Here is a 22,458-nt window from a genome sequence, read left to right as displayed (position 1 = left end):
CATGTACATTAGATGTGCTAAGTTGAATAAGTGTTCCAAATAGCACTAGAGTCAATTTCAAAGTAATCATTGCATTAGGTTGGTTCATATGCTTAGGTTTGAGATTCTTATGGTTCTTTGTGTGGTGGTTTGAAATTGAATGTCTCTCAATTTCAAAACCTACTCTTAGATTCTGTTCGGCTCAAATCCAATTCGAATTTAAATTCTTGGATTCAAATCATCTTCAAAAGTCTCGAGATCCAAGATCAGATATTCTAAATAAAGTTGATCTAAATTCAAAGTAAAATCCAAATTCAAATACCTCAATTTGAATTTAAACTTAATTCTTATCCCAATTATTTCTTTTTCCTCTTCTCGGGTCGAATTCTCCTTCTTCTCACTTTCCCAGCCCACCGAGCCGGCCCGTTCCTTCTCCCTTTTCTCCCTCTTCTCCCGCGCTGCCAGCCTATCTCGGCCACGCGGGCGGTAGCGCTCGGCCCACGCCATCGCGCTGCCGGCCCAGCCACGCGCTCACACGCACGCCAGAGCTCGCCCGCGCCCCGCCCTCGCTGCGCCGTCCACGCGTCGCCCATCCGCCCGCACGCCTTCCTCCCTCTCTCCTCCCTTCTTCCCTTCCAGCGCGACGACGTCTTTGCCGGCCGTCGTTTCTCTGGGAAATATCCCGCGTGCGCCCGACCAGCCTCCGCTTCCTTGCTCTCTCTTCTCTCTCTTACGTGCTCCCTCTCTCCTCCCATGCCCTGCACGCGAGACTTCTGCACCAACGCCCATGCTTGGCCAGCGCAGGCAGCCCATACCCCGAAGAAAAAGGTGGGCACCGGCCGCCACCTCGCCATCGACGTCCTATTGATGCCAGCACGTGCAACGCCTCCCCATGCTCCCTCACCCATCTATAAATAGCGCAGCAAGTCTTTCTCTCGCCCTTCTTTCCCATTTCGCCTCGCCACTACGCTCCCGCTGTCGCCATTACCGCCGCCACGACTCACCGTCATCGATCCACTGACCACGTGCTATCGAGGAGATTCAGGACCTTGCCACCGCCTCTGTGCCGCTGCCCGTTCACCGGAAGCCCGACAGGAGCCCGTCTGCGCCAATAGTCGAGCAGTGCTGCCACCACCTCTTCGACGAATCATCAGCCGCCGTCCCGCTTCTCATTGTTCTTGAGCACGGTGAGCACCCCTTCCTAGATAGCGTGTAGGCATCCCTGTGCTCTCTCTTAGCTAGATGCCGCGTGCCGTCGTGAGCCCTGCTCTCCGTCGCCATGTAGCTATCGCCACCAACGTGTCCTTGCCCTGTGTTGTCGTCTGCCATCACGCCGTGTCGCCGAGGGTTCTAGTGGCCCCTTTTTCTTGCAAGTTGGCACCTCCCTGTACAGGGGAGGTGCTGAACAGTTCTGTCCACGTCGTTGCCCCTCTTCGGCTACCATCTGGTAACACTCTTACCGCCAGCCACCATTGATGTGCTCCCTGCCGCATCCGCCGTACTGCGTACAAGCCCGGCGTCGACTTCCCGTCACGAAACCACGTCGGAATCCCAACGCCAGCGAGCTTCCCAGTGCGCGCTGTCGTGAATTCCTCTCCACCGGTCGTTCCTTCCCCTCCCCACCGCCACTCGTGCTGTGCCACCGCGCCCGCATGCTCGTGTAGACCAGCCAACGGGCGGTAACTCGGCCTAGTCGAGCCAAGCTGGCTCGGCCGAGTGGTCGGCTAGCCAGCTTGGCCGGCCCAACCGCTAATAGGCCGTGCCCCATGGGCCGGCCCAGCTTCCTTAGCCCAGTAACCATCAGCCCAAGACCCAAGTGGGCTAGCACTGTGCGGCCCAATACTGTGTATACCAAACCCACCCAGGCCCATTTAGGCCCGAATCCAGTTCATACAGGCCCATCTAAGCCCATTCGGCCCAAACCCATACTGTTCATGTGGGTCCCACCGGTCACTGTTCATGTGGGCCCAGGTTACTGTTCAGTGGGTCCCACCCATGTGCCCCACCTATGAACAGTACCATTTCTTAATTTCTCGATTTAAATTCTGATTAAATCTTCCGGGAGCCATAACTTCTCCGTTCTGGCTCCGATTTTGGCGATTCTTTCACTAAAATTCATCTAAAATTGAGATCTACTCATCTTTCATGTTATGATATCCATTAGGGCTCATTTGGCTTTCCATTTGATATTAATTTATTCTTCTTTAGTATCGCCGTTATTGATCGTAGTCACGATTTCAGGGCAACCAGAGTTATGTGAGTGCTGCGCAGGAAGTATCAGGAGAGAGGAGGATCCCGATTATAATCAAGACTTCGAAGAAAATTCTGAAGAAGGCAAGTCTTATCTCCTTGATCATATTGAACCTATGTTTTCAAATAATATACATGATCAACTAAAACTAGACTTATTATCGCATGTGCTATGTATTACGCTTTTACAAAACTACTTGTAATAGTTACACCTATCAAACACATGTCGTGTCTTGAATATTATCATCCAGAATATATATCACCCTAGGATTACCTGTCATTATCTATATTAATGTCGGATGACGCTATGATATCTAGCATGCTTAGGATTGAACACGTCTCCTCGGAGATGTCGCTTTTAAAACACTTCTCCTCGGAGACAAGATTTACTGTTATCAATGACAACTCATATACCATGAATCCTTGATGGTTGTGAATTCTGTGATGGTTGTGAAATCCTTGATGTCATGTGGGATAGGGATGGTGATGTGTAAAAATGGGTGAAAACTGTTTTGGCGCGGGCAGGTAGAGTGGTCCTCCAGGGAGGATGCTCTTGGGGGCTTGAGTTACATGATAGTATTCATTGCCCATGAAGATGCCTAGCCCGACCGCTTAAGGACCGAGTCTTGCGCCGTCATGCTTAGCCACCCCCGTGCAACTATGCGTCCTGTATGGGTAGGACTTGACTTTTCTTTCACTAGACTGAGTTGGGCATCATACCAGGAGGCTGAGAGCAACGAGCAGCCAAGGGTCCATCTGTCCCGCTATTTGGAGGTTTTAGGGACCGGCTTAGGCTTAAAAAGGGATGCTGGCCTTCGAAACATGCAGCTCTGAGACTTAGCGTGTCTCATAGAAAAGCCCAGCTGGAAAGGTGTTTGGAGAGTCTCGGTATGATTCGCTCCTCCGCTAGCTACGGATGGAGGCTGAGCATATCACATGGGTAAATCTCTACAACCTATACAGAGTGTAAATCTATTCAAATAGCCGTGTCCACGGTCATAGACGTGCGAAGGCATGGTCACGCTTGAATAGACTCCGGGTGCATGAGTCTTGATGAGTGAGTGTGTAGACTAGATGTTCGTGTGATGAGTTTCCTGGCTCGCTCCACCAGAAGCTGTGTGGTACTAGAGGTACACCAGATGTGATAAAAGGGACTGCGGAGTGAGATATAGCCCCTCCCAGGACCGAGAAACCCTAGATACAACTCGTTGTGGATTTTTGAACTACTTAAAATGTTTTGAAGTCGATCATAGTTGATACAATTGGTAATCTGCATAAACTGCTTTACACTTAAATCTAAACCATAAAGCTTATCCTTGAATAAACCCTTTATGTATCTATCAACACCTTGAAATAGTATAGGGCTTGCTGAGTACCTTCCGTACTCACTCTTGTTGTCATTCAGATGAAGATCCTGATGCCGACTTCGCCAGAGGTGAAGCCGAGAATGAAGAATAGTCTCTGAAGTCGCGTTCGCACCCTCGCTGCTTGTGGCTTGGGCCTTTGCTTCCGTGGTGTATTTTGATAGCCGCTAGGCCAGGCTTGTAATATTCGGTGTGGGTTGTAAACCTTTTGTACCCAGAACCTTACTATCTACATACGAAGTTTGACTATAATACCATAACTATTATACTGTGCATATCAGCTACATAATTCAAGGACTAATACAGGTGGCACAGGAGATCCCAGTAACGGGGGTCTTACAAGATGGAACATGGAGCAAGTTTTGTGTGGTGTGGTGGAGGAGATGATTGGGAAGCAAAGGCAACCAAAGACGCGCAAATGATCATAAGAGGGGCTCTTGTGGTGGAGCAATTCAAAAGGAATTGAATTGTGAATAGAGGAGGAGGGGCATCTATTGAGAAGGTATGTGGCCGTAACGAGAGCCCCAGCCCAGGATGGAGGTGGCATGTGTTCGTGAATGAGCAAGGTGTGTACAACATTGTTCAATGTGCGAATAGCTCGCTCGGCCTTGCCATTTTGAGGAGAAGTGTAAGGGTAAGAGCAACACAAAAGGATGCCACAAGACGCAAGGAATTGAGAAGACGCTTGGTTCACGAATTCGGTGATGTTGTCGACCTGGATGTTGAATTGTGTAGAAGTGTAGTTGGAAAAATTTACAATGTGCTGATAAACATCGGATTTCTTATTGAGAGGAAAGGTCCAATAAAAATGAGTGAAATCATCTAAAATGACCAAATAATATAGGCAACCTGAAATGCAAGCAACAGGGGAAGTCCAAATGTCACAATGAACTAATTCAAATGGCGCAGAAGTGCGCAAGGTAGAAGGAGAAAAGGGTAGCCGCACATGTTTGCCAAGCTGACAAGAGTGGCAAAAGAGGGCGAGCTAGTTTATTACACGAAATAGAGGATGATTTATTGAGTGTGTCAAGGGTAGCAGGGCTTGGGTGTCCGGGGCGCTGGTGCCAAATGGTGTATGAAGTGGCGAGGTTGGCTTGAGCAACGGTGGTAATAGTGTCAGGAGAGAAAGTGTAGAGGTCTCCAAGACTATTGCAGTGTGTGATCACGCGTCGCGTCCACAAGTCCTTGACAGAAAAACCCAAAGCATCAAATTCTATTGTGCAATAACTATCACGAGTAAATTGACTAATGGAAAGAAGATTTTGAACTAGCGAAGGGACTATCAGCACATTGCTTAGAACAAAATCAAAACCGGGCATGTGAAGGAGAGAATACCGGCAGGAGGTGACTGGAATGTTCGAGCCATTGCCAACTGTGACAACAGAGGGAGAATGGGGAAGGTGGAAAAGGAGGATACTATCATTGGACACCATATGAGAGCCGGCGCCGCTGTCCATGACCTAATTGCTGGGACCCTGAAGGGCCATTTGGTTCATGGCGGCGATGAGGTCAGTCTGGTCCCAAGTGGGTGCGGCTATTGGGGGCACCGGTGATGGGGCGAACACTGCATGCGCCTGAGGGTACGGCCCGAGGATGCTCGAGGGGGGAGGGCGCCACAGCGGCACACCGTGGGAAGCAGTCCACGGGTTAAAGCACACCCAGGGACCCGTGGGCTATGGCCCACCTGCCCGCTTGGTGGAAGGGCACGGCTGTTGGCAACAGCTGTTCTGGCGGCCACGACAGTTGCAATCACCGCGTTTCTTGTCACAAGAATTAGTGCCAGCGTGCTGAGCAGCAGGAGGTGTCATCGACGAGCCGAGGCACCCGCCCAAACCATAGGATGAAGAGGAGGCGACAAGGGCGGTCTTGGTGGCCACCTTCACCTTGTTGGCTAGGCACAATTCCTTGAGGGAAAGCATGGAACAGGCCTTAGCGAATGAGGGAAAGGGCGTCGAATTGGCGTTGTCGGCAGTGTTGGAGTAGACAGAGTTGAGGCCACGCAGAAGGTTGAGGCTCGCTGACGGGGTGGCCGATGTCGCGGAGAGAGTTCGCTAGCGTTTTGAGATGCTGGCAGTATCAAGGATAGGGAGGTCCCCCTGTACCATGGAGTGGAACTGGTTGCTGAGGAAGATCGCGTGGGTTTCCTTGTTGTCGTTGAAGAGGCCCTCGATGGCGAGCCAGAGTGCACACGCGTTCTGGCCTTTTGTCATGGCTAGATCAAGGACATCATTGGCGACTGAGCTAAGCAACTAGCTACGGACGGCACAATCTGCTTGGACCCACATGTCATTGGCGAGCTCGACTGGTGCAGAACTGTCGATGTGGGACATGAGGCCAAACTTGCCACACATGGAGGTGAAGAACGCAAACCATTTGGTGTAGTTTGAGTGCTAAAACTTGAGGACAATGGGGACGTGGGTCTTGACAGCAACGGTGCAGTAGGGTGAGAGGATCACGTCACGGGCAGCGTTAGCGAGAGTAGGAACGGCAGTGGAGGCCATGCCTTTGCCGGTTCCAGCACGTGCACTAGCCATCAGAGAGAGGTGGTTGGGGTGGTGCGCATGACGGCGCTAGGAGCGTGGCAGCGCTAGGGTGTCTGTGGCGGGGGTGGCAGCGGAAGGTCTAGGATCGTAGATCCTCTGATACCATGTAAAAAGACAGGAGAAGGGACGCAAGCATCGCACGACCGAACAGGCCGGGATGACGTTTTCATATATGAGCCAGTTTACATGCATGTATGGCAAGATTACAAGACCCTAATCAGGGTGACTAAGCTAGGCAAGATTACAGGCATGCATGGCAAGTAATAATCCGTAATGAATAGGGCTAAACTAGGCAAGTATACACGCATGCATGGCAAGCAATAAAAGCTGTACAAATTTCTAATATGCATGTCATAATTCACACTTAAGCAGGAAAGATGTGCAGAATACGATGCAATCATGCATTTTCTAATCAGAATTGTCAAAGGAGAAACTCTTACAGAATAATTATGCTTGTATATAAGATGGATAATCTTATATTGCAAAAGACATCATAGAGCTTTTGGTTTAAGGTGCAAGTTTCTTGCTCTGTTGTAACGGCAGACTATTTGTGTTTTGCTCTGTTGGAACTTCTTTTTTGCAATGGCTGTGTGAAATACAATGGAAAGTATAAGCAACAACTGACCTAGGAAAGTATGTTAAACAACACCTATTAGGTTCCATTTACAAGGACAAATCTGCACCTACTTTCTAACTTGACTTAGTAATATTTTTTGGATTACATTGTGATTTTCTCTGCAACCTGATCCATTATTTGTAGGCACTAAATGTATTCCAAACTTGTGAACTTGACCAAGTGCTACCTGTTCTTGTTATTGGAGCTCCGATGAAAGTTGATGCCTACAGGCTATAGCCCTTCACTCGTATGAGTAAGGCTACATATCAGTGAAGTTTTTGGCAATCCTTTACCTATTTGCAGAAGTCTAAGACCGAAGAAATGACGAATTCAAAGCTGTAATATATTTTTCCTGCCTCAGTTATGTTGTAGGAAGATTGAACAAATACTGACGGCAGTCATACTCAATTATGCGATAAAAGTTATCCTGCTTATTCATACTGTGTAATTGAAAATTAAAGACTGCACACAGAATTCTCTAATGCAGACAACTAATAATACCGTGGCGATTGCACAAGATCAACAAACATATATCGATGGATTTCTTCCAAGTAACAACAGATCATTTGCAATGCACTATCCTAATTACTTCAACGAACAGGGGAACCTGAATATATCTTTCTCTTTTTCTTTTCCTTTTTTGCGCGAGGAGAAACCTGAATAAAGAACCCTGATTAATGTAGATTAATGTTGTTAGTCACCTAGACATCATACGGTAGGAAGATTGAAGTTGTACTATGGCAATCATACTATCTTGCTGATATAGTATGGTGGACAAAATTTCTGCGGCTGCTTGAAGTACGCTTTTTTTTTTCACTATAACTCCAAGTCATCATTGAACATACCAAATGAATAAGCAACTGACTTGCACAATAATTGTACATGGAAGGGAAGGGCTGGCACCTACAGGCTCCAGTTTGCGGCGTGACCTGGGGTTTCCATAATCGCGGTGGGAACGGGCGCTAAGGTTTGGCTAATAGCAGCAGCGCGTTGGGATAGCTCACCACGTATTAACAAGGGGGCTGCCGCTGATGCTCAAGCTCGGAGCAGGGTTCACAAATGCGGTGCAGCACCAAAATGCGTTCCCAGCGAATTCTTCGAATATCACGAATATTGATCAAAATTCAAAGAATTCAGTGAGAATTCAGCCAAATTTTATATATTTTTTAAATTTTTTGAATTCAAATTCAACCGATAAGCGATGGTTTTCGAAATACGAGTGCTAGCAAATCGACCGATAAACGTCGATATTCATGGTATGCGATCGCATTTTCGAACCCTAGCTTGGAGACAACCCTAATAAAATCATGCGGCGAAGACGCCAGATGTAGGGATAGCAATGGTGTTGTCCCCAACAGAGCCTTGGTGAACGGCCCAGACCCTGAGCAAGCAAAAGCCCCCTGCTCCCCGGCCCTGAGACCCGGTTCAGTGGAAGAAATAGCCCATCCGTACCTGTGTGGGTGACAGTGCCCCCACGGATCCCCATCGCACCTAGAAAACAGTAAAATCAAGGTATAGATAGATATATGATCTTAGAGTATATCTACGCATCTGTAAATAAGCAAATCTGACTACGAATGATGAGAGAGGAGAGGAAGATCAAGTAACTACAACAAAATTGAGCACTCATTTACAACAGAATCAGAACTAAGAAAATTCACAAAAGCAAGTACTGAGCAACCAAATCTTCGATACATGTACTAGTATATCTTGATTCCTAGTCTCCCAGACACTGGAAAAGAAAGACGAGTTGAGGGATGAGGACTGTAAGATCCTTCATGTGGCTATACTAGAAGATGACGAGAGGGTCATACTCCGTGATGGGAGTTCATACGGCCTGTAGAGAGAAGCACTTTGCAGTGAGGGGTTGAGCAAGGGGAGAAGGAAGACGAAGAGGAGTCACTGGGCACTAGGCCATGGTGGAGCCGAAGGGGCACTGCCATGCTCCCTCTGAGCCTGTATTCATGTGGCAGTCACTCGGGATAGGTTTGGATTTGGGGTTTCTACGTAAAAAACTATCAAAGGAGACATGTTATTAGTGGCGACTCCTCAATATACGTCACTATTAGTGACGGGTTTAATGCTGATCCATCACTAATATGTGGCTCAAGCTAGGATCTGGTCAAGACCCGTCACTAATGAGGGTTCATTAGTGACAACGAGCGAACGACCGGTCACTAAAGATATTAGTGATAGGGCACATTAAAGTCTGTCACTAATAATTCAGTCATTAGTGATAGGTATATGGGGCACACGCCACTAAATGTAGCTTACTAATTAATGACGTATCGTTATGAGATCCATCACTAATATTGAAGTAATTAGTAATGGGTCGTAATTATTACCGTCACTAATGACTGACTCATTAGTGATGGGTGTCCTTATCACCCTTCACTAATTTTTGTGCCTACCACTCCTATCTGCTCGACCACTCTCATATCCACTCACGTCCGCTCGCCTCCTCCTCCTGCCGCCACCGCCTTTCACACCTTGCTGCCGACGCTGCCACCATCCCCCTCCACCACAGCCCGACGTACACCGCCGCTCCCCTCTACCCGCTAGGGTTAGGGCGATGGATCAAGGTAGTAGCGGGGGTCATTGCCATCACCGTGGCGGACTTGGATGGATCCCAACAACTCCTCCATCGGCTCACGCACCAGATATACACTACCCTCTAGGCTTTCCCCACCCGACCATGATCGAGACCGATCATAGTCCTGTTCGGGAATGTTTGATTATAAATATGATTTGGCAACTCATCATATTTATAAGAAGATGCTCCTAAATTGTCCACGTACTTTGGAAAGATCGAGAATATGTGGCCCAAGTAGTAGGTTTATGTGCTCTTGTATGGTTCTAGAGAGAATTTTAGTGGCATCTCCCTGTTGTTCTCCAGATACACACCCTTTCAGCTCGTTGTCGAGACGTGTATTTGAAGAACAGCGAGGAGGTGCTGCCAAAATTTTCTCCAGAACCGTACAAGAGCATGAAAATCTATTCGAGTCGCATATCCTCGAATGGGATTAGGACCTATCTTTGCCTATTAGAAATTAGCTAGGATCCTTCGCTATAGATAACATGTATCATATTTGGATGTTAATTGTTGTCTTGAATATCACTAGAGCATACGTACATACTTAATTTAGTTAGGTTGAGTTAGAATTTTATACTTATTCTACCTTCTCTGTCATTTCTATTTAGAATTAATATTTTTTTAATTTGTAGATGGTAGACTGAAGTTGAATATACCTTAATTGACGTACTTGTAATGAGTACATAAGTGGGGTGAAGTCTTTCTTGATTGTTGTGGTGGCGGATATGGAAGGTCAGTGTAAAACGGCAATTTGGTGTCCATGCTGTGATTGCAAGAATGAGAAGAAGTTCCCAAAACCTGACAATGTGTATGATCACTTGTTAAGGTGTGGATTCAAAGAGAGATATCACGTTTGGAACAAACACGGTGAGGAAGGCCTTAACGAAGGGGAAATAGATCAGGTCCTCCCGGACGGCAGTATGGATCCAGGACTCCCGCCAGCCGGTGATATGGATGATTATCTCAGGGACGTAGACATAATAGGATTCAATGATGACTACGTGGATTTCGTGGAGAATGTGGACGCGTGATGCTGAGGGGCACGATGAGTATAGTGATAGTGAGTTTGCTAAATTCCAGGAACTCGTGCGGGACTCAAAGACACCATTTTATCCTGGTTGTAAGGAGAAATACACGTTGTTGTTTGTGGTGCTTACGCTTCTGCAATTGAAGGCAACCCATTGTTGGTCTGATAGGAGTTTCAAAGTATTGTTACATCTGCTAAAGGACATACTACCAAAGGGGAACAAGGTGCCCAAGACCGTCTATGACGCGAAGAAGATAGTTTGTCCTTTGGGATTGGAGGTAGAAAAAATACATGCATGTAAGGAGGATTGTGTCCTGTTTCATGGAAAGTATGCAGACTTGGATCAATGTCCTATTTGTGAAACCTATCGATACAAGCGTAGAAATGACAGTGGTGACATGGAGGAAGGCAGCAAGAGGAAAGGGCCTCCTAGAAAGGTGATATGGTATTTTTCCTGTAATTTCCTGTTTGAAACGTTTGTTCCAGAACAAAAAGGAGTCCCAATTGTTGCGGTGGCATAAGGAGGGTTGTAAGAACGACACAATGATACGGTACCCCATAGATTCATCTCAGTGGCGAACCATTGATTCCACATTTGGGTGGTTCACTGAAGAATTAAGAAATATTATGTTTGCTATGAGCATAGATGGCATGAATCCATTCGGTAACATGAGTACCTCACATAGCACCTGACCTATTGTACTATCTATCTACAACCTTCCACCTTGGCTTTGTAAAAAGCAAAAATACATTATGTTGTTGTCCTTAATTCCTAGTCCGAGGCAACCTGGCAATGACATTGATGTGTACCTCAGGCCTTTGGTGGATAAACTTAAAGCACTCTGGTCTGAAGACGTTGAGGTTTGGGATTAGTACAAGCAAGAATATTTTACCCTACACACCATGTTGTTCATCACCATCAATGATTTGTCAGCACTTCGTAACTTGTCAGAGAAGAGTAAAAGAAAAGGTGAAGCTTGCCCCCAATGCTTAGATGACACTGAGAGTATGTGGTTGAACAAGTCAAAGAAAATAGTGTACATGAGGTATTGGTGTTTCCTTCCAAGGAACCACCGGTACCGGAAAATGAAGTCTCAGTTTGACAGCACAAGGGAGAAAGCGTCACCTCCAAAGCATTTCAGTAGGCAAGATGTCTATGGTAAGGTTAAGGATATCAATGTTGCCCTTGGCAAGCGAAAATGATCCTCCATGAGTGATGAAAATGGAATATGGAACAAGAAATCAATTCTTTAGGAGCTTGATTACTGGAAATACTTAGACGCTTATCACTGTATTGACCTCAAGCATGTAGAGAAGAATATTTGCAGTAGTCTCTTCAGTACAATGCTCAACATGAAGGGGAAAACAAAAGATCATGAAAATGCATGAGTTGACCTTGAAGAAATGATCTTAAGCCATAGCTTCATGTCAAGGATACAGATAAAGGAAAATTCATACCCCCATCTTGCATCACCCTATCCAAGGAGAAAAAGAATTTTGCGAGTTCTTACACGGTATGAAAGTTCCCTCTGGTTACTCGTCCAATATTAGAAGACTTGTTTCGGTGAAAGAGCTGAAAAATGGTTGCCGGCATGAAAACTTATGATTGCCATGTGATGTTAGCGTAGATGGTTGCGGTTGGAATTAGAAACATATTGCCAATTGGTATTCGAGAGGCCATCATGAGCCTACGCTTTTTTTTCAATGCAATTGGTTAGAAGTACTCAATCCGGAAGTGCTAGGCAAGCTAGAAAAAATACACTTTGAGACTCTCTGTCTTCTCGAGATGTATTTTGTACCATCCTTTTTCAATATCTTGGTCCATCTCACAACTCACCTTTTGAAGGAGATTTATTTTCTTGGCCCTATGTTCCTGCATCAGATGTATCCATATGAGCAATTCATGGGCATGCTCAAGTCGTACGTAAGGAATCGAGCTTTTCCTAAGAGGTGCATCGCGCAGGGTTACTCTGCAGAGGAGGTAGTGGAGTGGTGCATTAATTACACGAACCCAGATATTGAGCCAAAGGCATACTACCAAGCTCATTTCCTCGTGTTACAACAAATGAGCAAAGTGTCCCCATGTATCGACGAGCACAAGTAGTTGCTTCTTCAGGAGAATCCAGGGTGGATCGAAGCTTGACTTGCGAAGCAACATATGCAAAGGTTCAACACTTGGTTTCGAGATCGAATCAATCAATCGAGTACTCCTACAAGTGATTTGATCAGGAAACTAGCAGCAGACCCTATATACACAATTACAACATATGAAGGGTACGATATAAACGGTTACACATTTTACACGATTGCCCAAGATCAGAAAAGCACATACCATAACAGTGGTGTCCATATAGATACTTATGATAACAACATGCACATGAGCACATACTACGGTCAGATAAAGGACATCTGGGAATTGGATTACTTAGGATTCAAGGTACCCCTACTTCGGTGCCATTGGGTACACGGGACAAAGAGCGTTACAAAAGATAAATATGGATTCACTAGCGTTAATATCAAACTTGTCGGATATAAGAACGAACCTTTCGTACTCGCTAAACAAGTTGCATAGGTGTTTTATGTGACTGACACGACAAATAAGAAACTTCATGTGGTTCTTACCAGGAAAAAATGGATCATCAGAGTTGAAAACGTGGTTGATGAGGATGAGTACAATTAATTTGATGAAATCCCCCCTTTTGCTACTGCAATCATGACACATGTTGCATAAAACGAGAAGACTCCATACCTATGTTCCGACCATAATGAAGGGATCCATGTCAAGAAAGCACAAAAACGGCTGCCACATGCCAAATGAATTTCAATGTAACCTCAAACTTGTAATATTCAATTAAGTTTGAATTTCAATGTAACCTCAAATTTGTAATATTTGTAATATTCAGTTAAATCTGAATTTCAATGTAACCTCAAATTCGTGATATGTTTGCAGGAGAAGACGGCTACCAAATCCTGACTTTGCTTCAAGATGCAGCCAGTATACAGGTAAATCCCTTAGAGAGATGAGCACATTAGTGACGGGTGAGAACTTCACCTGTCAATAAAGATATAGATAGTGACGGTTTAATTTACCACCCGTCACTAATGATCGAATCCCAGGATGGAGAGACCCGGTCATTAGTGACGAGTCATATCTATAACCCATCACTAATTATATGTCTATAAATAACAGGTCTAGAAACCTTAGCCTCCGATTTACACATCCTAAGGTTTCTCCTCGCCGCCGCACCCACCACCCTGCTCCTCTAATCTAGCGTCGTCTATGGCCGCCAACGACAAGGACCTAGCATCGTCGTCCTCGGTGCCATCCCCCGACAACGACTACATTGATTGAGGCTTCTTGATGGTGGAGGCAAAGGAGGAGGATGAGAAGGAGAAAGCGACTGCCAACGATGGGGCGATTGCTCGCGCCATCCATGAGGCGGAACTCATCAGCGAAGCCGAGGGAATGGTGGAGGCCATCGTTAATGACGAAACCATCGCACACCTCTTGGCGGAGGGAGTGGAGATGGGTGGTGACTCTAACACTGACGACGGTGAGGAGGAGGAGGAGGAGGATGAGGAGATGGGCTGTGACTCCGACACCGAAGAGGAGGAGGAGGAGGAGATGGGCGGCGACTCCGACATGATCGATGACGAGGAGGAGGAGTAGAATGAGGAGATGGGTGGCGACTCCGATATGACCGAGGACGACAGAGGAGGATGAGGAGATGGCCAGCACTAGTGGTGACTCCGATGACGACACTGATGAAACATAGTCCATTACTTACCTAGGTTTATGGTGGTAATCCAAATTTAGCAATTTGGATTTAGCACCCTTCTTTTATAGTCCGAATGGGTATTTTTTGTGTAATCCGGACCTTCTTTTGTAGTGATGAACTTACTTATCCTAAATAAATGGAAAGGTCAGTTAATTAGAAAAGTGTGTTAAATTGAGAATGCAAGTGAGACAGCTAATTAAGTACATTTTTCTCATTATCGGATTATCCTACTGCCAACTCCTGACTTTACTTCAGGATGACCTAGTATACATGTAAATAGAGGGATGATCACATTAGTGACAGGTGATAACGTCATGTATCACTAAAGAGATCATTAGTGATGGGTGAATTTACCACCCGTCACTAATTACCAAGTCCCAGTGACAGGGTGGTAAATCCACCCATCACTGTGACCCAATCATTAGTGACGGGTGGTAAATTCACCCGTCACTAATGATGTATTTATAAATAATGGGCCCAGGAACCCTGGACTTCGATTTTGCCTAAGTCCCGCTGCGCCTACCGCCCATTCCTCCTCATCTCCTTCTCCTGATCATCCCCGAGGCCGCCGCCGTTTCGTTGCTGTCCCCATCCCCCTCCCCGACGCTATCTTCCCTTGTGCCCTCGTCCCCGACTACCTCGATGTCAAGGAGCCCACACCGTCTTGCCTCCTCCCCAGCGAGCACCCTGACGCCGAGGAGCCCGCACCACCGTGCTCTACGCCACCATCGTCCTCATCCGTCGAGGTAGTCCTCCCATCGTCCCCTCCTCACCGACGCCTACTGCCATCGTCCTCATCCGCCATTGTGAGTTACTTTTGTGCATTCTACCATACTTTGTGTGTCAGGGTGAATGCAAATGGTATGTCAGATTATATTACTCGATGATGATAATGGCTAAGTGAGGTTGTGTGTGATGCGTAGTCTACTTAGGTGCGACAATATGAACTTAGTAGTTTAGTACAGATGAATTAGGTGCGCTGTTATGTTACCCATTTAACACTTACTATTGAATACTTAAACTCTACGTGTTCCTAATTTTGACTCTTAAGTTACGATTTCTATGTAATATTTACAGTAACATAGGAGATATAGGGTATGTGAATGGTTAGGAGTTTAGCATAACCATGTAGAATTTTTGCCTTTCAATTTGCATAAATATGGAGGCTGTTGTACATGCTGTTCTTAGGAGTGATCTAAGAATTAAGAGTGCGCTGTCACACATACCAATGATATGAGATAACCAATTTGGCGTTTGGATGGTGACATCAGTCGTAACCCGCTTTCTAAGAGTAAAACTTGATAACAGAAACATGTTTTTGATGTTTATATGCTTGACATACGCAATTTCCATGTTTACTTATTTTTATTCTTGCTTATGTTCAGTCCTGATAGCACACATTAATTCTTATTATTTTTACTAATGTATGCATATTGCACAAGTTCATAATGGTTAAAATAAAATTTGTAAGAAAATCCCAAAAATGAATTTAGGTTGCGTAACCTATTACGTTGTCTCCCATTTGGGAGTGTTTGATTATAAATATGACTTGACAACTCGTCATATTTATAAGAAGATGCTCCCGAATTGTCCATGAACTTTGGACAGTTCAAGGATATGTGGCCCGAGTAGTAGTTTTCTATGCTCTTGTATGGTTCTAGAGAGAATTTTGGTGGCGTCTCTCTGTTGTTCTCTGGATACACACCCTCTCGGCTCGTTGTCGAGACGTGTATTTGGAGAATAGTAGGGAGGTGCTGCCCAAATTTTCTCCAGAACCATACAAGAACATGGAAACTTACTCGGTTCACATATCCTGGAATAGGATTAGGACCTATCTTTGCCTATTATAAATTAGCTAGGATCCTTCTCTTTAGATAAGAAATACATCATATTTTCATAAATTCATATAAAAGTGAATATAGTTACTAATACTTATACAATTGTATCTGCATATTAGTATCTACTAGATGTCTGCCAATGAGTCATCGAGATCCTCTAACGAAGCATAAGCTCCCAGTCAGACGTCTGCGCAACCAGGTCCCAGTGGAGCAACAGTATGAAAGCCAAGGGCACAAGTAAAGTGGCCGACTAAAAATATTACTATCACGAAAATTGATGATGATGGCGTGCCTATGGAGAAGAGGGCCCTGGAGATGTTGCGTAAGCTCGCAGGCCTTAATGCTCGGGAGAGGTTGCCATTGACCCTTCCGAAGTTCGATGACCTCATTGTGGATCAAAAGAACACCTTGTTCAATGATGGTGTCAGTACGTTTCTGGAGTTCCCGGAGAACATGAAAGCGAAGTCTTGCAGGCCTGCTATGAAAATGATCGTCAAACTTTGGAGAAGCCACAAGAGCAAGCTTGTGAACGAGTATATGGAAAAAGAGTTAGAGCCCTTCAGTAAGTACTCATGTATTAAAAGAGAGGATTGGAAAGCTTTTGTGGCATTGAAGAGCTCTGAGACGTTCCAAACGGAGAGTTCAACAAAGAAGCGGCTTCGGGCAAAGAACAAGTAGAATCACAACCTGGGCACATGCGGGTATATGGGGAAAAGGGATAAATGGTAAACGAAGGATGCAAATTTAGCCAACGAAGGCTGCGAGAATCCTTGGTTGCAATTCCCGAGATGATCACAATCGTATTTGCGAGCGAGGGGTACGTTGTCAGATAGTGGAGAAATCACCTTCAAATTCTTCGAAACCGACATAGTCGCTCAAAAGGTGAAAGAAATAGCAACCCACTCCTCCGAAGGTTCATTCACAGGGGTCAGGGAACATGACATGCTCTCCACTGTGCTGGGAAACCCTGAGCACCCAAGTCACGTTCGAGGCGTGTCCAGTTCCCAGGGCTGGAAGTTAGGCTTCCCCGAACTTGTCGGAATGTATAAGAAGAGGAAGAGGTCGGCCCCAATAGATGTGAAAGTATTGACCCAGTCAATCAGGGAGATCATTTATCAAGACGTCCTGCAAAGGTTTACGTCATAGGGAGTCATAATTCCTAGTGCACCAGCGGGTGGTAGCCCCATTGTTTGACATAAGAGTAGTCAAGCCTTCCAACCTGTCTTCTCTCCATTTGTGGAGCCCGATACCATAGACCTTCTCGATGGGTCCACACCATGCTCGCTGGTCATAAGACTTGGAGGCTACTATATTGAGGTTGCAAAGGGCCAGGTGCATCCAAATGTCCAGGTTTTACATACGGTCCCGATACGTCCTGGCTATGCCATGGTCTTCGTAGGTTTTGTACATGCCAATGTTGTGGACATATTTGCCCATCTCCCTGATAATGAGATCCAAAAACTGAGTCAAGCTCCTCTTCAAAGGATCCAATGGAAGAGAGGGGACATCGTGGTGCACATGGTATTCGCCTGGACGTTCAAGTTCCCTACACCAACCTCAGCCACGAGATGTGCTAGTTGTGTTGCCTTTGCCCACTCCGCCATCTATAGTTAAGAAACCTGAGGGCAGCCCAGAGAAGAAGAAGAAGCCTTTGCCCACTCCACCATCTATAAGTAAGCAACATGGGGGTAGCCCAGAGAAGAAGAAGAAGTCTAAGCCAGGGTCTAAGAAGTAGCTACCGAAGAAATCCAAGTCCTCAGGTAAGGACTCAATCACCGAGAAGCGTTGGATAAGGGAGGCTTGGACTAAGGCAAACCCAAAATTCAAGCTTGGGAAGCCCTTGCTGCCGGTAGATCCACTTCAGCGGGCGGAATAACTATGTGTTGAGTTGCATAATTACTACATGTAAGGTTATAGAGAGAAGAAGGTTTCCATTGTCTTATATTAGCAAAATCATCACTCCTTGACTGGGGACGGCTACTTTCTCGTGGGCTTCAATGTCTTATATGACCTCTTCAACCTCGATGGCCCGGACGTGGGGTTATTGTGATGCTTTGCATTGTAAGCCATTTCAAACTAGACGTTCATTAATTATTATCACTAAACTCTCAAATCTAACTAATTTCTTATCTGTAGATACTTGATACAAGAAACGAGGAAGAATGAGCCCTTCGGATTCCTTGACCCCCAAAATATGACGATTGCTTTGATGAAACAACAAAGGGAATTCATTGTGGAATATGTGGCTAGGGCAATGAGCCACTTTTCAAATAGGGACTACCTGATGGTCGCTCACAACACGGGTGGCCATTGGATCTTACTGGTTATTGCCCCCAAGTGAAACTGGTCTGGTACCTCGATTCATCAAGACCAGTGGTGGGACCTAACGGCAAACGGGGACAAAGTGACTATACTTTCGTCAAACAAATCCTCGACGAGTAAGCTCTTCATAACTTAGGTTACATATTGAACTTTTCAAACTTACACCAAATGTTGACTATTGGATCCCTTTTCGCATGTAGGGCTTTTGACATGTATATGCATTGTGATCCAAAGTACGATCCGAAGGAGCCCCGCACACTAACACATAATACCGTCTTCACGGTAAGTGCCAACAGACATATTTGCAAATACTCTACTACTACATTTTTTCCTTTCGAACTAACAGTTTTTTTCCCTCTCCAGTGCCACCAACAACTACCGGGCAACTCCTGCGGACTCTACATTGCGTGTCACATGCTGCTATTCATGGCAGCAAAGGATATGAAACCCCCAGATGCAAGATAATTGCATAGTCTTTTCATAGCTACTTTTATTCATTACAAATATCCGATGATAAAATGATTTTGCTCATGCTAATTGCATATTTTTTCCATAACTACTTTCATTTAGCAGGAATTCAGTTTACCGGACGGCAACATCGAGGAGTCTCCAGTCTCCAACATTCGAGCATGGATCACCTTGTTCTTAATAACCAAAATCATCTCTTTGAAAGGCAAGTTCTATTGTAGGGAGGAAGGGCTCTGAATTACGTAATTTGTGGTTGCACTTTCAACTTATGTAATTTGTAACTATGTTGATGTGGACTTGTGTCGTTGTACGTTTTGAGAACTTTAGATTATATAATTTGTGGTTGCATATCTCGTGACTTGGTCTTTACAATGTGGGTATATATCTTGAAATGAATGGTGATTATGGCATGAATGTATCTGGATGTGTCTTATTTGCAGGAGAAGATAGCTACCAAATCCTGACATTGCTTCAGGATGCAGCTAGGAAACAGGTAAATCCCTTCGGGAGATGAGAATATTAGTGACGGGTGGTAAATTTACCCGTCACTGATGACTGAGTTCCAGTGATGGGTAGCTTTACAACCCATCTCTAGAGCTCATTCATTAGAGACGGGTTGGAAAGATACTCGTCACTAATGACTCATAACACCACATTGCTGATGACTCGATCACCAGTGATGGGTTGTAGCTACCCATCATTGATTCTAGATAATTAGTGATGGGTGGTAAATACACCCATCACTAATGACACGGTCACCAGTGATGGGTTGTTATTAGCACCCGTTACTAATGACAAAGTCTCAGAGATAGGTTGGAAATCTACCCGTCACTAATGACTCAATAACCAGTGACGGGTGATAACAACCTGTCACTGATGACTCAGACAGTAGTGATAATTTGTGGTTAACACCCATCACTAATGACCGAGTTCTAGAGACGGGTTGGAAAGCTACCCGTCACTAGGGATTGATAATTGGTACATACACCCGTCACTAATGACGGTCATAGTGACGAGCAACAGGCCTACTTAGGCCATAGGAGATATATTTTAGTGATGGGTCCCAATTATGATCCGTCACTGGTGATTGTCATTAGTGACGGGTTCCAATATATCACTAATATTTTATCATTAGTGACGCAATAAGAGTGACGGGTGTGGTAACCATCACTAATGAGGGTTATCACCCGTCACTAATGTGTTATTCTGGCGTAGTGACTTTCCTTTTTTTTCATGTTATTTGGGTTTGGGATATACAACATTCTTTGGGCTAGGAGTCCCTAAACTGGGCTGGGAAGGCTCGCATGTAGATGGACTCAAGGCCCCCATAGGGAACGGGGAACGGGGAGCAGAGGAACAACTCCAACTGCTCGACCCAATGGGGCTAGATTTCTCCCGCTAACAGCCCCATGGGGAGCAAATTAGCCCCGTACTTGGCCCCTAATAGATTATTACCAATCGGGGAATGGTGGATGGGTGCACATTTTTATCCCTACCTAGATGATCTAAATGTGATAGCGCGCTTGTATAAGATATCCTCACTTGTCATCTTGCAAGATATGACAGTTAGATCCAACTACTATTCATTGATTTTCTATCTTAAGAGAGCAATGATATGCATGCTCACTTGTCGTGTTCCAAGATATGTCAGTTAGATCAAACTATTGTTCATTGATTCTATATCTTAAGATTATCACTAGTACAATGATATATATGCTCACTTGCCGTGCTGCAAGATATGATAGTCGGATCCTGCTACTACTATTCATTGATGCTCTATATTAAATATATTGATGGTCACTTGTCGCATTGCAAGATATGACAACTAGATCTGGCTATTGTTTAGTCATTCTCTATCTTAAGGATATATTGTTAGTACAAAGATATATGTGTGCTCACTTGTTGTGTGTTACAAGATATGACAGCTAGATCCAGCTATTGTTCATTGACTCTCTATCTTAAGGATATCGTAAGCATAGCCACAAGTTACTATATAAGCAGGGCTATTCTGGCTCTAGTCCTTCAAGGACATTGTAATACAAAGAACCCTATATCAAAGTCTTGAAGTGTCAACCTCCAAACAGGGCAATTGTCCCAGAGGAAATTGTGTTGAGTGTCATGGACGGTGCTTCTCCCCATGTGCTCATAGTCGACAATTCCCGTGTTGATTGCCTTGTTGCATCCAGGATCTTACAGAGTTGTGACATTCGAGGTGATGTGGTTATTAGGAATTTCCACTATCATTGTGCAATTAGTCTTTTATGATGTATTACTCTCCGAATATGTTCATTTTCATTAGTACCCATTCCTTCTCCAAGGGAGAATATTAGTACGTAATAGTGTCTGGGATACGATAGCAGCACTTATGTTCTTTTGTAATCCTTAGGTTGACATTTTTTATGTTAATCCGATGAACCATGAACTATGTGGTAAATAGGAAATTTGAACCATTTATGTAACAAATATATATAGCAAATAGTTTTTACATGGTAATATTGTATATAAGTCATGCTATTTTCCGGTCATCCATCCTTCTTTCCATTCACCTAAGTGTTTCATGTTTTTCTTTCTTTTTGCAGTTACGGTTGTGGAGGGTCCCAAGCAAGCATTGAAGTTCTTGGATGGGGTATCTCAATATTATTACTAGAATGTACTTACTTCTTTAAGTTATGCGGTTATTTACTATGTTTGACATGTTCGTCTTCATAAACTTTGGTCATAGGAACATGATGTGAACTTGATTTTAACTGACTGTTGTATGGCCGATATGACTGATTGTGATCTACTTATGGCAGTGAAGGTAATTTCTTTTCGGGAAAAAAACTTTGCACTATTTTGCAATTTTTTTGTTGAACATGTACTCTAGCATCCCTAAATATTTAAAGCCGTATTAATTGATAACCAAATTTTTCCCCATTCAGGAATCACCCAAGTTGAAGCACATACCAGTGGTGATTGCATGCTCCGACAACATCCCTGAAAGGATCAACAAGTGAGTAAAAACAAACTATCAGGTCATTGAATTTGTTAAATATTTGTTATCTAAGTACTGAAATTATTTTACATGAATTTTTTGTACGTAGGTGCTTGGATGGAGGAGCAAAGCATTTTATCCTAAAGCCTGTCAAAGTTGGCGATGTTCCTCGCATTCTGAGCTATATTTGATGGGCAAGAGGGAGGCGATGAATAAAGACAGAATGCAACTCCCGTACGGGATTATCTGCTGAGTTATTATCTATTAATTGTTGTTTAGATGTGACCATGTATGGTCTTGTTTTATGTTATCAGTTGTGTTTGATCCGTTGTAACTTCTATAAGACTATTCTGGAATATCGTGTGTCTCTAAAATCCATATGATGCCTTGTCCTCGAATAAGCTTAAGCTCTTGACGAGTTTCAACATGCTTTTGAGTCACAAACATGTCGAGAAAGAATGCTTCATACCTTCCTGTGATTATCTCCTGGTCTTTTGTTTGTTGTTATGTTCACAGGTCAGTGTTGGCCATTATCTTGCTGCAACGATTTGTTTACATATATTCAGACTCCAAGCAGTTACGTTCCTCTCTAGCTCAGAATTCAAAAGAGAGAAGTTGTCCAGAGGATGTGTCATATACAAGCACCCTTCTCAATGTCTCATACGGTGAATCCTAGTGTGATTGGTTGCACACAAGCTGCAAACC

The 22,458-nt window shown here is 44.6% G+C and overlaps 1 protein-coding gene across 1 annotated transcript; it reads left to right on the top strand.

Annotated features, from left to right (window-relative positions):
* Positions 1–20,897: 20,897 nt before the first annotated feature.
* On the top strand, positions 20,898–21,944 carry LOC133895271 (two-component response regulator ORR12-like). Its single transcript, XM_062335445.1, has 5 exons — positions 20,898–20,991; positions 21,359–21,405; positions 21,502–21,579; positions 21,701–21,771; positions 21,863–21,944. Exons 1-5 carry the CDS (start codon positions 20,898–20,900, stop codon positions 21,942–21,944), a joined length of 372 nt encoding a protein of 123 aa, XP_062191429.1.
* The last annotated feature ends 514 nt before the right edge of the window (positions 21,945–22,458 follow it).

This window comes from Phragmites australis, chromosome 16 (genome assembly GCF_958298935.1).
Source record: "Phragmites australis chromosome 16, lpPhrAust1.1, whole genome shotgun sequence".
Classification (NCBI taxonomy): Eukaryota; Viridiplantae; Streptophyta; class Magnoliopsida; order Poales; family Poaceae; genus Phragmites; species Phragmites australis.
This window is presented reverse-complemented; position numbering and strand designations above follow the sequence as displayed.